The following is a 15,000-nucleotide window of genomic DNA, read 5'->3' as shown; positions in this document are numbered from 1 at the left end:
ATATACCGTAGATGCTATAGTTTGTATGCTTTGTGCAATGAGGCAAGCATTAAACATGATCAAGCCCCAGTTGTTCAAAGGGTGGATAGTGCTATGTATGCCAGGGATCATGGAGAGGGACGACGACGACTTTTTCTTACAGTGTTGTTTTTGGCTTGATCAAAGACTTAGTAATTTACACTACTTGTTCATATATCAAGACTTAGGCCCCCCCCCCCCCCCCCCCCCCACCTCACTTTCAAACGTACTCTGCAGCCCCTGTAATTATGCAGTTGATAAATCATTACCCACCGGATAACTAAAATTAATTGGTTTTGCTAGTGTTTATCCGCTGGATAGTAATTTATCCCATGGTAAGCACTATCCACCTTTCAAACAACCAAGGCCAGGTAAATATATCACATGTTTTTTTCATTTTGAGGTTGTAGCGTGTAAATCCTTGCTGAAGACAAAGTGAAACAAAGGAAACATGCTGTCCTTTCAAACTAGAAAAAAAGGGTTATCACATTTCAGAGGTAAAATGGAGCTGCTTTACTCAACACCATTAATTCCATCAACACTTTCTTGTTCCATGCTCCATCTTTAACAGCAACTGGAGTTAGATTTGAAGAGTCAAAACAAACATTTCATTCACCCCAGGCCAGGTGGAGGGCTCTATAAAGGCTCGCTTCAAAAGTTGTGCACTCATAATTTCACAACTGCCCGCAGAATGGAATGTCATCTCAGACACATGCAAAGTTGGGTATAAACAATTCAATAGACCAAAAAAAAATTCCAAAAAAACCATACCTTGGCACAGTTCCCAAGCCCATATACAACTGGTATTGCACCATAAAGTTGTTGCAAAGTTGCAAGGGCACGAGCGACAAAAGAAAGTGGTGTCTGATCACCTTCCTTTAGAAACAAAAAACAAGAATTATGATTGCGATATTCATCATGGTTGCATAGTGAAGAAGACAATATTTATTTATTTATCATCAATACGTGCCGCCAAATGACAAACTGCCCTCTGTAAAACGCGCCCTTTTTGCAGACCACAAATAAACTATATGCCCTCCAAAACTCATGTGATTGTCCTATTACCGGTAATAACAAAAATAGAATGTTCTCAGTGTTCTCAAAGCACTAAAACACAAAGAGGGTACAAATCAATCTCTACTTAAAGGCCCACCTTCAACTGAAAGGCATTGCATGGAGCAATTTTCATATAAATATGAAAATCCCACCAAAGCTGAAATTTATCCAATCAGATTGCTAAGAGAAGTTTTTAATGGAAATTTCCATTTAAAAAAAAAAACGGTTCAAAAGTCTGTAGGTTGAAGGTTGGCAATTAAGCAAAATCGGTTCTCTGTAGCCTGCATTAGCAGCAGTGTTTCCGTGGGGTTCTTTTCAAAGTTTTGGCCGAGCAAAAAATGAAGAGAGTGGGTAGGGCCCCCCTCAGTCAAAACATCGAAAGCCCACACCTTGGTCTTTTTCTTTTGTGAAACCCCATGGAAACACTTGCTACGCAGACTAGGCTCTCTGGCCATTAAGTGGCTGTAGTTTTATGAAATGTCTGGTGATATTTGAGTGCACCAGCACAAGAATTCAGAGTCTCTCCCTTGGTCAGTTGTAACATTAAACTCATGAAAGTTGCCAACAGCAAGAAGCAAGAGTACCAGGTGCAAAAATTGCCAGATTCAATTCATGCTTTGATCAGAAGATTGTATAATTCTGGGTAGTTCCATATCAGTCACTTACCAAAACATAATCTTTCAGAAAGCTAGGTAACTCGAGAGTTAAAATATCCTCGTCTAAAGGAATAAACTCCAACTGAAATTCATCAAGTGACACATCTAAAATTTGAGAGACCTGGTGGTCAAAAGTCAACTACAGTACCTGAATGTTCCTGATAGGGTTTGCTTCAAAATGGGCAAGGAATGTTTTAAGGTCTGTGGGCTTTTTAAAATACTTTAGGGTGAGGGATACCATTAATAAGAAGGTGCATGAGAAAGAGGACAGGGAGTGGGCGAGTTACTACTACTATCTTGCACCAGTCAGACAAAAGACAATAACTTCATTCAGCTATGGAGTGGAACTGGCAATGTAGACTTTTGAGTGCACATGTCTTGTACAGGCCTACTATTGTCTGGTGAATAGGAAAAGATTGCAGCAACCAACTCCATATTGCAACCACTATCAACACCAGTCAGGCAGTCACCAGTCAGACAGAATCCATCCGATATTCACTAGCACTAATGAAATGCATAATTATCGACATATATAATGTATGTGTAGAAACATCTTGTTACATCAAAAGTTAGAAACATGTACCTCCATAGACTCCCTCCTGTTCCAAAATCATCTCACAGATATGTAACTGTAAAAAGAAAAAAGATACAATGAATATGCAAAATCAAAACTTACATGTATGAAGTACACTGTAAAGTTGTCCAGGTGAGATTTTACCCTCAGAAAGCCTGTTGTTGGTGACATCAACTGACATTTCGGCAACTTGAGCGAAGAAGTCATCCACAAAGGTTGTTAAAACATCAGTCAATCAGTGTTACCAACAGCAGTCCTACTCAGGACATCTCTTGCCAATGATCATACTTTGTCAAGTTTGGATATGACACCTACAAATTGTAGGTGAAAACCATATGCTATTTGTATGCAAAATGACAAAAATGCAATTTGGTATTTCAAATATGTTGTCAGAAGTGACTGCCAAATTGTTAGCTACCTCGATCTCAGAGCCTAACTTTTACAAAGAACATTTTGTTTGTGGTGTGCAATATGAAGGCAGCCCTCCTTTAGTCGAGTGCTTATTACACCATATAATAAGGATTTGGAATGCATCTTTTGAAAAGCATATTTCTCTTTAAGGTTTTCTTAATGATAAAGCGAATTCTTGGAGGGGTGGAACTACATTAATTTTACGTTAATAACCTCCAAGGCACCTCAGGCATTAAATTGCCACTTATACATGTATATTGACTGTTTTCCACCTATACCTTTTTTGGAACATAAACTATTTTATATGATCTGCGTTTTCCACTCTTCTTGTCATTGTTAACATGATCTAGGCAAAAGAATATTATATTTTCACATAAGCAGAGCATCATATGGACTTCAGATGGATGACTTAAAAAACCGGTTCCCCTTAAGGTGGCTCCAATTACCTGTTTCAAAGCTGTCACGCAACATTCTTATTAGAACGTTTGGCACTGCCAGCCGCTGTATCATGTAGTAGCAATGTTATGGTACCACATGAAACAGCAATTATTGCTGACATAATAAGTCACCATGGCCATTGTAAAACCATGCAAAAACACCCTTTATTTTGTCTTTAGTTGCTCATATCTCAAAAATCAACTCAGAGACCCCCATTTTTTATTGCTGGAAAGTGACCAGAAGGCCAAGATGAAACTTAGTTCAAAGTTTTAAAAAAATATGTGGAACGGCTTTAGAGCCACAAATGAATCTTGATTTTTTAAGGTGTCACTGATTCTGCTGTACAGAATTAATTTAGTGAAGAACATGGTCTTGTGAAATGAAGCAACTTGCACAAGTCTAGAGTAGTCTTTTTGCAGATAGCAGTTTAAAGGTTGTCACAGAAGTTGATCACTGATCACTGACCTGCTACAAACTTGGTGGGTAATAACTCTGGTCTCAGCAAATAGATCCGCCTGGAACAAAAAGGTCTTGTCAGCTTAAGGCTTTGTCTACTTGATGTGAAACTATTGGTTTTGATTTAGCTCACATGTAGCTTTGACAAGCCTCAACCCACGCAATGTACAATCAATATTTTATTGTTAATATTATAATAGGGATTGGGATGGTTTGAGTGAAGGCTTTAGTCCAGTTATTTCAGTTGCTGTTGGGAATGACAGAATTGGTGACTTTACAAATAACTGAAAAGAAGTGGCAAGGGTATCAATGAACTTATCGATCAGCATGTGGAACCAAGGCACAAGGCCAGCTAATTACGTATGATGTACTGTAATTTCGTATTTTGATTTAATTTTTGCACTGAGGTCTCCTCAAGCTGCAGCTGGGTTTCATACAAACTTTACACACTCAAAAGACAGACACGTGTCTTCCCATATTCTCTTATGTCTCTGCTCATCAAGGATGAAATTGCTAACAACATGCAATTGCAAGTGAGAAAACATCCTAATATGACTTATGACATGTTTGGATTTTTGGTACAGAAGAAGTAGTTTCCTTGGCATGGTTGCTGCTTAAAAATGGAATGAAAGTGTTATTCTTTACCTATGAAAAAAGGGATCCCTTACTATGACATCTCCTTAATGGTGGTTGCATGATTATGTGGAGTTGGTTGACGAGACCTATCCTGCATTTCAGAAACCATCTGGTCATGTCTGTTTGATGCCAAGTCATAGATAACTTTGATTTACATGTACATGGACATCATTAATTTTATTTTATAGAATCCAGACTTCATTAACATACTTGTCACAAACTGCATCAAGTCGATCACCTTCTAATTTAAATATCTTGTTCACACCATGTTCCTGTAAGATGAACAAATATGCATACAGTGTACATGCATTATACCAAAATGTCATAACACTGAAGTATGTATTTTCGCCCACTAAAATAAACCATAAAAAGTATGAAATTGTGCAAATGTACAATAATAATTTCAACAGTTAGAAATAAGCTTTATGAAACTTTTCTTGGCATGATTTTGTAATTTCAGCCAGCTTTGCCTCGATGGTGTATTTTCATTGCGGGAATATAAAAGCCATTCAACTTGCAAACACTCGCATGATTGTTCAGACTGTGTTGCTGTTTTTTCTTTAAGTTTTTTATTTTCCCAATGCCCTCAAAAGTGATAATAATACAAATGTAGTTACACAGTTTATGTTCTTGTCAGAGCTCATTTTGACCCTCACCTAACGGCATGAGCTATAATACGTCTGAGTCAGGCCCAAAACATATTTATGCTCTTGAACATAAACTCTATATTGTTTTATTTTAAGTACAATTTGGTTTTATCAAACAAGTTGACAAAGGTGAATTTAAACTAAACTAGGAAAGATTTGTGAGTTGTCACCTTTAAAGCATTAGCCTTAGCTGTGGTGAATTTTTTCCAGAAGTGGATAAACTGATTGTCAACTCTTATTTTTCTTTCTTCTTTTTTTTTTTTTTTTGGGGGGGGGGGGAGGGGGATGAGTATAGTTTTCCATTGGGTTTTTTTTTTTTCTTGCATGTTTTAAAGTCTTGTTTTTTAATTACATGTAACCTTGCTTTTCGATAGTCCTCCATTCATTGCCATAATTTGGGAGAATGAATAAATAAGAATAAATTAAAACAGGTTTAAAAGTGGTTTAAAACTTGGCTATTGTCATTCAACTGTCTTTGGAATGTCATCTTCAATTTTGTATCCTTTGGAGGGATATCCTTTGCCCACTTCAGGATATAGTTAATTAATATACAGAAATTAATTAGTGACACATAAAACTGGTTCGTGGACAGTTCTTAGAGTGTTTGCAGTTCAAGTGTGACATAACCAGATACAAAATAAATTTTCATCGTAAACAAGAAATGAGTAATGAATATGACACCTGACCAACAATGCCACATCAAAATTTATTCATCCATCTCTGAACATTGCAAAGGTACGAAGACTTAAGGAACGGTTTGGGTCTAACTGTAAATTCTGTCTTGAAAAAAAAAAAAGATTAATTACTGTAGATGTGAGAGTCCGTGACCACAGAGCTGTTGGTCATTTTGCACTTTGAAAACAAGTATGGGACTAGGAAGGAATAATAATTTATTATTGTTGAGATTATTATCTCAAAATAAAAGAAATGATGGTACGTGTTCAAATCACTGACAGGCAACTGACATGTAGCTGACATATAACTGTCGCATGATGTGTAATTTGACAATAGTCGTCAGTCAGCTTGTCAGCCAACAGTCTACCAACAGTTGGCCAATGATCGGCTGACACATTGGTAGAATTGGATTCGTTACCATATCCATTTTTACTGTTGCCAGAGATGCCAACCTCTTGAGATCTACCCACCCACTCTCCCTTCCCTCTCCCCCAAAAAAATGCACCCACCCATCCCCCAGTAGTCTGAAGTGTCAGGGCTCCGTCTCCTTGCCAAACCTGCCAAAGGGGCAAGGCGGGTTTGGGGGAGGAAACGGCTGACACTTCAGACTAATCCCTCAGCAGCTCCTTCAGAATACAAAGAAACTCAACTGGGATATTTGCAAGGAAACAGGGCAGTTACTGGCATGTTGAGAATTTTTAGTGGTTAGACAGAGATCCAATCAAACAATCGGCTACCAATCAAACAATCAGCTAAACGGCCATGATAACCAACAGAGATAAAGAAAAACATTTTGTTAAGTTCTACATTGTATCAAATCATGTATCTTTTAAACTCAGACTTGAATGCAATGTGGATGCCATTTGAGCCTACAATGGAGCAAAGCCTTTAAAAGGTTCAAAGTCATTTTTATCCGGTAGATTTGATGACCCGTGCCGGAGACCAGGAGATTCGTTCTGCATCCAGGAGAGTCCCGGATAATCTGTGTTACATCTACCTGGATGAGCTGACATGTGCACATTGTCCTTAAAAAGGTGAAAAGAAGGTTGCAATAAAACATAAAACAAGTTGCAATAATTGGGTTCAAGATTATCTGCATCAAGGAATTGCATGCAGTCAACATTCAAGAACATTAGTTTAAATCCATGTCATGTTCTTCATAAAATACTTATTTCTTCATATTTCAGCACAAAGCTGTGAATAGGATGGACCATGAGACATAACTAGATAAATACAGCATAAAACCCTTTAACTCTTGTTTGCTTACCTTTAAGAATGATGCCCCTGTAAAATGATCCAGAGGTTTCATCAGCTGAGGATCTAAAACAAGGTCTTTCATTTCTGGAACCTAAAACACAAAGAAAGAAAGTCAATTAGCGTTAAAAACATAAACTTTTTGCTTTTGAGGTCCTTTGACAATCAATCATTCACCCCTAAACCCGCCTAAATTGGCCATACAGTGTACTTAGTATTTTACTCTGTCTAACGCCAGACGATTTTACACATCAATGGGGAACCCCCGGGAGTCGATGGATTAATGCTATCCTGTTACAAAGCTTTTGCCTACTTCCCCTCATTAATCACTTTATGCTCCAGCACTTTAATTTTAGAATTAGCTTAGTTCCGGTTTGCCAATCCTTAAGTCACTATAATTGTTAATTATGTCGTTGCAGTTGATACTGAACGTGGTAAATTTTATAAACAGTGAACATTGGTTCTGTTACGGTTAGCATTTTTCAAAGTAACTAAAAAAAATTGCAGCTGATAATGACAATTCATGCGAGAGACAACGAAGAATGGTTTTGTTACCATTCACCTTTTAATTGAATGATTAAGATGCGGCTCATATTTTCATAACAATGTGTCTGTAGAAAAATATGTGACATTAAATGTGATGGGTTTGGTATTAAAAAGTTGTGATAATCTGCTGGTAGATAGAAGACACAACAACACACTGGTGTTTCTGTAAAACGAAGACCCTGGTCAAACTTGTTGAAAACTGCAAATGTTAATGTTTCTTGTTTCCTCTTCAGTCCAGAATCATGTTCCAGTTAGTTTCAAGTGATGTCAAGACAAATTCAAAGGGGTCTTCATTTTTGGGTGTTCGGTCTTCAGTCTTTGGTCTTTGTTTTGTACCCACCCCTCTCCTCAGCCCAATTAAAGCAGCCCACACACAGTTCCTAGCTATCATATCAAACGTTCAGGTTCGTGAGATCACAGGAACTAACAAAAAATGACCTTTCTAATTAATGCGCCGATCAAATCGAAACTTCAACATCCCCCCCCCCACCCCTCCTGGGCAGACCCTGAGCTTTTGACTATCTTCTGTGCCCGGGGAGTGGGGAATTTGACCTGTACCTGCGTGGGGTGGGGAAAATTGAACCCGCAAGAGTCAGGTTTCAAATGATTATTTTTTTCGGGCGCTGAAATTATTAACAGCTATAAAACTCGTGTTTGGACAAGATGGAAGAGTTTAAAGGATGAGATATAGCATTTGTGAGACAATGGCTTACAAAAAAGGTCTTCAAAAGGTCTTTATTATCTCATTAAAGACGAAAGGAGCCGATGACGATTGTTCTTTAGGAGGGTATGACAGACAAATGCAACGGTAGGGTAGGGCATTTGAACAAAATTTTGGCCCGAGGGGGCGGGAACTTGAACGATCCAATCTTCAAAAGTTCAAATGCCTGGGGAGGGGGGATGTTGAAGTTTTGAGTTAATCGGCGCATAAAGCGTTAGAAAACCTTCGTTAAAGAACAATCGAATGACAAAGCAATGGAGCCTCATAATTGACCATTTCACAGTTGTAGCTAAGTTACCTGGCCTAAGAATAGAAGCGAGGCTGCCGGTCACCCTGTTTTGATACAAACCATTGTGCTTTTCTTATGTTAATGTAGGCTGATTAATTACAATTACAACAACACAATTTACATGATAAAAGCAGTGAAGTCTGTATCAATACAAGGTCACCAGCAGCCTCGCAGCGATTCATAGGCTAGGTCACTGAGCAAACAACTGTAAAATGGCCTATTTGGAAGCTACATGTACATAATTAAAGCTTATTAAAGCTTTAAGCCACAGAGAAAGAGAGCTACTGTTAAATGTTGAACCGACAAATTCGATCAATTTGCAGAAAGAAAACTTCGAGGTACAAATTTTTTTTTCAGTTACCGACTCAAGAATGTCCACCAAGCGGTCTCTTGTAATAATTCTCAGATCAGCAAACTTCGGTCTTTGAGCCGCCATCTTTGCTACGCAGGCCAGGTTACCAAACTGTCACCTTTCATTAGTGTCTAGTGGCTCCTCAAGTAATTTTGCGTTGGAACACTGCTTGAAACTGCTTTTGTTTGGAATGCCTAAAAAATTCAAAGGAATTAATTCAAAGGCTGAAGAAACTAGGGCTCGCAGAGAAGCAGTAAAAGTAGCCGAAAGAGAGCGAAAACAAAAAGAGGAAGAGGATAAATACTGGGAAGACAACGACAAACATGTTGTCAAAAAACAGCAAAGAAAAGTAGGTTAATGGTACAACTTATACTTAGTGTAATTAGATGTTTAAAATACATGTCCCTGTTTTGGATTTCTTCAAGAAAATGCTTTTGTTTAAGTCAAGGAAGTGTGGTTTCCAATGGCTCGTGAGTATGACATACTACAATGTATGTTATACCCTTCAGACTTGCTAAAGGAATGTGGGAGCATCGTAAAAGAATAATTGAATAATTGCTTATGCAATGCTTACGTCAGGACTTCAGAGATCACCACAATTTACAAGAAAAGGAGAGGTCAAAAGTGAGTGTGGAAAGTCGTGGCACAAATGGTACAGAACTGCGAGCCTCATGCAGTCTTGCCTATTGTAGCTTGTTTTCTCCTCAGAGGCTGGACAGCTCACATACTCTTATGACGGAACTCTAGGATACGGATGACGCATCAGCTCTTGTGGCCTTGGATGCAAAGGACATTCTTTTATAATTAGGCTGCTGCTCTCTTGCAGTGGCCACTTAAGCCCGCCGCACTCGGTGAGGAAAGAGCTGAGCAAACTGCCTCGCGAGGCGGTTTGCTCAGCTGTTTTCTCACCGTGTGCGGGGAACTTTTGGTGAGAAATTGGCCTCGCGAGGCCGTGAGCAAAAAATCAAACATGTTTGATATTTTTCGCCTCGCGAGGGAAATTCCTCATTGTGTGCGGCCATCGTGAGAATCGAGTTGAGCTTGGTCAATGACGCATCCAATAAAAATACATGGCATTCTCACGTGACTTCAGTGACGTCAGAATTTCTTCCTGCAACACCATCCTGAACTGCTGGAGTCACGTGAGTATGCCATGTATTATTATTGGATGCTTGATTAAACCAAGCTCAGCTCGATTCTCACGATGGCCGCACACATTGAGGAATTTGTCTCGCGAGGCCAAAAATATCAAACATGTTTGATTTTATCCTCACAGCCTCATGAGGCGACTTTCTCACCACAATTTCCCCGCACACGTGAGGAAGGGGCTGAGCAAACCGCCTCACGAGGCAGTTTGCTCAGCTCTTTCCTCAAGTGTGCGGCGGGCTTTATGGGTTCAGAATTGATGTTTCCAAAACTGAGCTATTGCATCAGTCACCTCCCCATTGCACATTGGATGATAGAACGTTTGTTTCTGTCAATAAATGCAGGTACCGGTACATGTAAATGGCCTGGCATTGAAAAATTCAGACTGATAGGGGTGCAACTGAAATACTTTGGAAGGAGACTGTTTTGGGATAAACTCAACTGGAAAGACAAACAAGTTACAATGTGGTCAGTCACAGCACCTGAAGGACAAATACATATGGCTGTCAAAGCAGGATCTACAGCCGTACATGAAAAGCCAACACCCTGTGCAAAACACTGCGTTATTCCCCCTTCCTCATGCATTAAGCTCTTGTATCTTTTAATAAAGAAATAACATTAATTTCAGTGATTTTGGTTAATTGTAGGAAGAGAAAGACCGTAAACGTCTTGATGCTGCAGAGCGAAAGGCAGCTAACCAAGAAGCTCTCAAGGCAGAAGAAAGTTTATTAAAATCAAAGGCAAGCAGTGTCCGTACAAAGGTGACCGTGGCTGATATTCAAGCTGAGCGTGAGAGGAAGGCAGCACAGGCAGTTGCTAATGCTGCGCAAAAGAAAAAAGAGGAAGAATCCGAAGACGTGCTTCAGGAAAACCCTAATCAAGAGCTTGCAGCTGCTTTGGCAGCAGAAGGAGCAATAGAAGCTAGATCAGTTGAAGATGCCATAGCTGTATTGAATGTTGCTGGGATACCAGTGGACAGGCATCCAGAGAAAAGAATGAAAGCTGCATATAATGCCTTTGAGGAGCAAGAATTACCACGGCTTAAAGAAGAAAACCCTAACATGAGGTTATCACAATTGAAACAATTGCTTAGGAAAGAGTGGATGAAATCCCCAGACAACCCTATGAACATGGCATATGGAAAGAGAACTTAGACTAATTTTTTGCTTTGTGCGATGAGTAATGTGGTGGTATTTGAAAAGGGAAAATTCTGCAGTTGTACAGTAAGTTAAGGGTCATATGACCACATAAATGGCCCCTTAGTTGGAGCAATTATTCAAATATTAAAATCTAAGATAAAACGCAGTGGATATTTTATTAAAAGCCTTAGGGTAAAATTTACCCATCTACCAGAAATTATATCAAATATCACCTTGTTTGGTCAAGTTTCAATGCATGGTTGAGAAAGGTTATCGATCTCTAATTCAGAAATATTTTTTTTTGTTGTTTGAGTTTTAAAATCATACTGGGTGGCTGCAGTCCAATGAGAAAACCACAGATTCAGAAAACAGAGTTCAATCAATTATTGATCTCTCTTCCAACAATAGATGTTTCATAATAATTCAATCCCAATCTCATTTTGAAATCTTGAACAGGAATTTTGTTCAATTTTAACCATGACGTCATGAACGTCCGTACATACGTCCGTCCGTCCACCCTCCATGTATGCCAATGTGACCAGTATTAGCTAGTTTACAGCATACATCTTGATATTGGACATCCATCTTTTGATTAATTACACCTGTCAGAACAAGGTATCCGCTGACCACTATCACATGACCATATCATGGGCTCAAGCTTAAGCTCACAGAGTTCAGCTGTTTTTTTTTTTTTTTTTTTTAAGTTGACCGCTGACCAGGTACTGGTTTTCGATGGGATTGCAGGCTCAACCTAGGTGAACTCACCTGAACATAAGCGAGGCTTCATTTTTCGCGCGCTTTCTGTGGCTCGACGCAGCTACATGTACACGGCTATACTATATCACAGCCATACTATATACTAGTTATAGCTGTCGCTAAAGTGCCAACGAGCCAAGCTTGCGTGATCTGGCGGCTGCAAACATCACACGGCGTACTCGTGCGGCACTCTCATTGGTTATCGCTACGGTCAATATTTGATCGCTTTGGTCTACATTACAGCTTTTGGTCTACATTACAATTAAATTTGAAGCGCTTCTGAGATTTCGTCCGCCTAAAAATCTTCTCGCGGCTCTATAAGCTGCCGCCTCGCCAGGCCTTCTGTCTTCAGAAGGCCTGACTCGTTGGCAATCAAGGAAAGTTCTTACACAGTCAAATGCTTTTGTTGAGGTGGAAAACAGTTTGGAAGATGTTTTCTTTCAGCATTTTTCGCTGGTTTCAATCCAGTTTGACATATCATGATATCTGTGGTCCACACTGGTGGTTACGCAGTTATTCAAGTCAAGCATCGGCGGGATGTAACCTTAAAGCTGAGTGTTATTTTAATTTGTTTAGACCCACTTTTTTCTCTGTATTGCAATTTTTGGCATATCTTTAGAAGCTCTGATAAGGTTACATGATGCCTGGAGGACCTATGTCTAGAACAGAAATGAAAGGACTGAGCGAAAGAGAACGACAATGACAAAACAGAATACCAGTAATAGCTCATACTTAGCACACAATTTCTTTCCTTGGGCACTAAACTGTTTGTTATTTTTACGGATGCGATATTTAAAGTGGATGCGTATTTTTAAAAGGTGGTTTAATCGGTTCTTCCTTTTTTCAGGAATGAAAATCGAATTTTTATTGTCAACTGGAATTAAATAACAATTATCTGTACTCTTTTGGACATAAAAAAAAAGTTGATTTGTTTGTTTGTTTTCCTGTAAAATGCGAGCGAACAAGTGCTTTTTTAATCCGTTTGCCCAACTGGTTTTCGTTGTGCCTCGACAGTGACAAGAAAATTTTGCCGTTGTGTTATAAACACTTATTCGCTATGAGTTCTCCTAAAACTAGGAGTTTCAGTGAGAAAGTGAGTGCTGGCGTGGAAACTGGGAGCAGTGACTGGTATTTTTCTTTTAAACAGCTGCAAATTTTTGAAGAAAGAGAATATCGGAAATGTGCGTGAAAGTATGTAAAAAGCGAAGAAAGGTGTGCATATCTTTAGCATGTTTATAAGCAAATGAATAATTTCAAAACAATAGCATGTCACTTCATTCTTTGAATTTAAACTTCTGTTCTCAAATTTCTGGCCCCTTTTCACCAAAAGAGTATCCTTTTCAGAAATGCTGAATGTAGCTGGGCAAATATCAATTTAAATTTATTGTCGTGCTTGAGAATAGACTGGGGGCAGTCTCTTATTTTTCAATGACACAGTTGAGCGCGCGATTGCGTGACACGCCCCGCCTAATTTGCATAAAATAATAATGTCACTCGTCGTGCGTGGCTCTGAGGAAATAAGGACGACTGTTCGTGATCTAGATTGGGAACTGATTTTCTCTTCGCTCAATGGTTGAAGACGTTGAAGAACAATTTGACTTGGTGGTCAAAGACTGAACATATGGGGTTGAATGATGATCAATGACGACCCACAAGAAAAGTACTCGACTCAAAGGCTGTGACTATGACTGTAAGATTCCCTTCCACGACGTGTACGTGACGTTTTAATTTGGGTATCAATACCCCGGGTAATAGACATGACCCACCACAATCGACTGCGCATGCTTCCGATCTTACATTCAAATTTTGATTTTGGCTAATGTCAAGAATATGGGGAAATCTCAGTAGCTTGTGTTTTCAGAAGTTTGTTTAAAGCACCCAAATGTTATGCACTAGTCATTTGTTTCCCCCACCCCCCGACCCCCAGGGATAGTGGGGACATGTGGTGAAATTACTAGGGCAATTACGCGAGATTACGCCATAATTGCGCCTCTAGGGGGTAGGGAAATTACAAGATTTTCGTTCCTCTGCCCTACCCCTCTGGGGACATACCGGGGAAAATATCGTGGAATTCTTACCTAAGAGGACTGGGACTGAAAAGAAACGAAGAGCAATGGTAATGAGTATTTTCACACGTGCAAAAATTTTTTTTTTGGTCGCTTATTCCTGTCTTGTTTCTATCCAGTTCTTTTTTTTTTGTTTCGTTCCTTATATAGTTCATGTGGCACACACAAATGGCAAGAACTGTATATTGTGGTAATCTCCCTAACATTTCCTTGATGACTCAGAATCTTTTAGGAAAAGAGGGGTGGGGGAATTACGTGTGTTTGTCTGCTCTAGTCCCCAGTGGAAATACACCTACTTTACAACCATTCAAATGTAATTTCCCTACCCATCCCCAGGGGTCAAGGGGTGGGGGAAACAAATGACTAGTGCATTATTTAAGTGTTGGCGCAGATTGTGTTTGAAGTTCGTCCTTTCTTGGTTGCATTGCCGTAGTTTGCCGATTCTTGTACCAAGCCAACCTGGCGTGTTTCAATGAAATACATCAAAATGTGAATGACCTTGTTTTCAGAGATAAAGCTGATTCTAGTGCGAATAAAGTACCTTGAGCTGACAAAGTTGTTTTTATGGCTTCTAATTTTAGCATGATTCCTATTCGCTGGCTATTGACAGTTGACTCTGAAATGGCTTTTTTTCCTTTTTAATTCGCTCGCTGAGGTTGTGCTTTAATAACGCTTGTTTTCTTTTAAAACTCATTCAGTTCAAGAAAAAAATATTGCCAAACTGGTGAATTGCAAAGTAAATTTCACTGGAAAAACCGATGTCGCACTCATCGCTTCGTGATTCATGCAATATTGGTTTACCGTGGAAGTCATTAGTTAGGCAATGAAATTTTCTATAGAAGAAAGCAAAGAAAATGATTTAATTATTAAAGCAGCAACCGGAAACATTTTCACAAACCGTACAGGCAACCAGGGAGCTCCGCTTTTAGGCTTAGCTAAATCTATATATTATTGTGAGCTTCTGTCTCTCTGTAATCTTCAGTTGTACCTGAAGCTGCATTGGAAGGCAAATAAGGAATTCAAACCTTTTGGGCCAATTTGCAATCAGATGTGATTGGTAAGGATCTCTTGAGATTGAGATTTCTCGATCCTGAGAAAAATCAACTTCACAAAAAGTTCCAATCAGGGTAAAAGAAACTTCATTCAGCTGAAACTGATCTTACT

The 15,000-nt window shown here is 39.2% G+C and overlaps 2 protein-coding genes across 3 annotated transcripts in view; one reads left to right on the top strand and one right to left on the bottom strand.

Annotated features, from left to right (window-relative positions):
• Positions 1–8,904, bottom strand: part of LOC137992737 (vacuolar protein sorting-associated protein 33B-like) — a 28,008-nt gene extending 19,104 nt beyond the window's left edge. Inside the window, exons 1-8 of one of the 2 annotated variants that reach the window (XM_068838229.1) lie at positions 8,739–8,901; positions 6,835–6,915; positions 4,456–4,517; positions 3,619–3,668; positions 2,994–3,061; positions 2,314–2,359; positions 1,741–1,835; positions 790–894 (exon numbers count right to left, since the gene is read on the bottom strand). In XM_068838229.1, the coding sequence (XP_068694330.1) occupies positions 790–894; positions 1,741–1,835; positions 2,314–2,359; positions 2,994–3,061; positions 3,619–3,668; positions 4,456–4,517; positions 6,835–6,915; positions 8,739–8,813 (582 nt within the window). In that variant the 5' untranslated portion in view covers positions 8,814–8,901. Of the gene's footprint in view, positions 1–789; positions 895–1,740; positions 1,836–2,313; positions 2,360–2,993; positions 3,062–3,618; positions 3,669–4,455; positions 4,518–6,834; positions 6,916–8,738 lie in introns of both variants that reach the window. The other variant, XM_068838231.1, reaches the window with a different exon arrangement.
• Positions 8,842–11,231, top strand: LOC137992739 (coiled-coil domain-containing protein 124-like). Its single transcript, XM_068838232.1, has 2 exons — positions 8,842–9,078; positions 10,523–11,231. The coding sequence occupies exons 1-2, from the start codon at positions 8,920–8,922 to the stop codon at positions 11,027–11,029; spliced, it is 666 nt and encodes a 221-aa protein (XP_068694333.1). The 5' UTR covers positions 8,842–8,919; the 3' UTR covers positions 11,030–11,231.
• The last annotated feature ends 3,769 nt before the right edge of the window (positions 11,232–15,000 follow it).

This window comes from Montipora foliosa, chromosome 2 (assembly GCF_036669935.1).
Source record: "Montipora foliosa isolate CH-2021 chromosome 2, ASM3666993v2, whole genome shotgun sequence".
Taxonomy (NCBI): Eukaryota; Metazoa; Cnidaria; class Anthozoa; order Scleractinia; family Acroporidae; genus Montipora; species Montipora foliosa.
The sequence above is the reverse complement of the archived record's forward strand: the minus strand, read 5'-3'. Positions and strand labels throughout refer to the sequence as shown.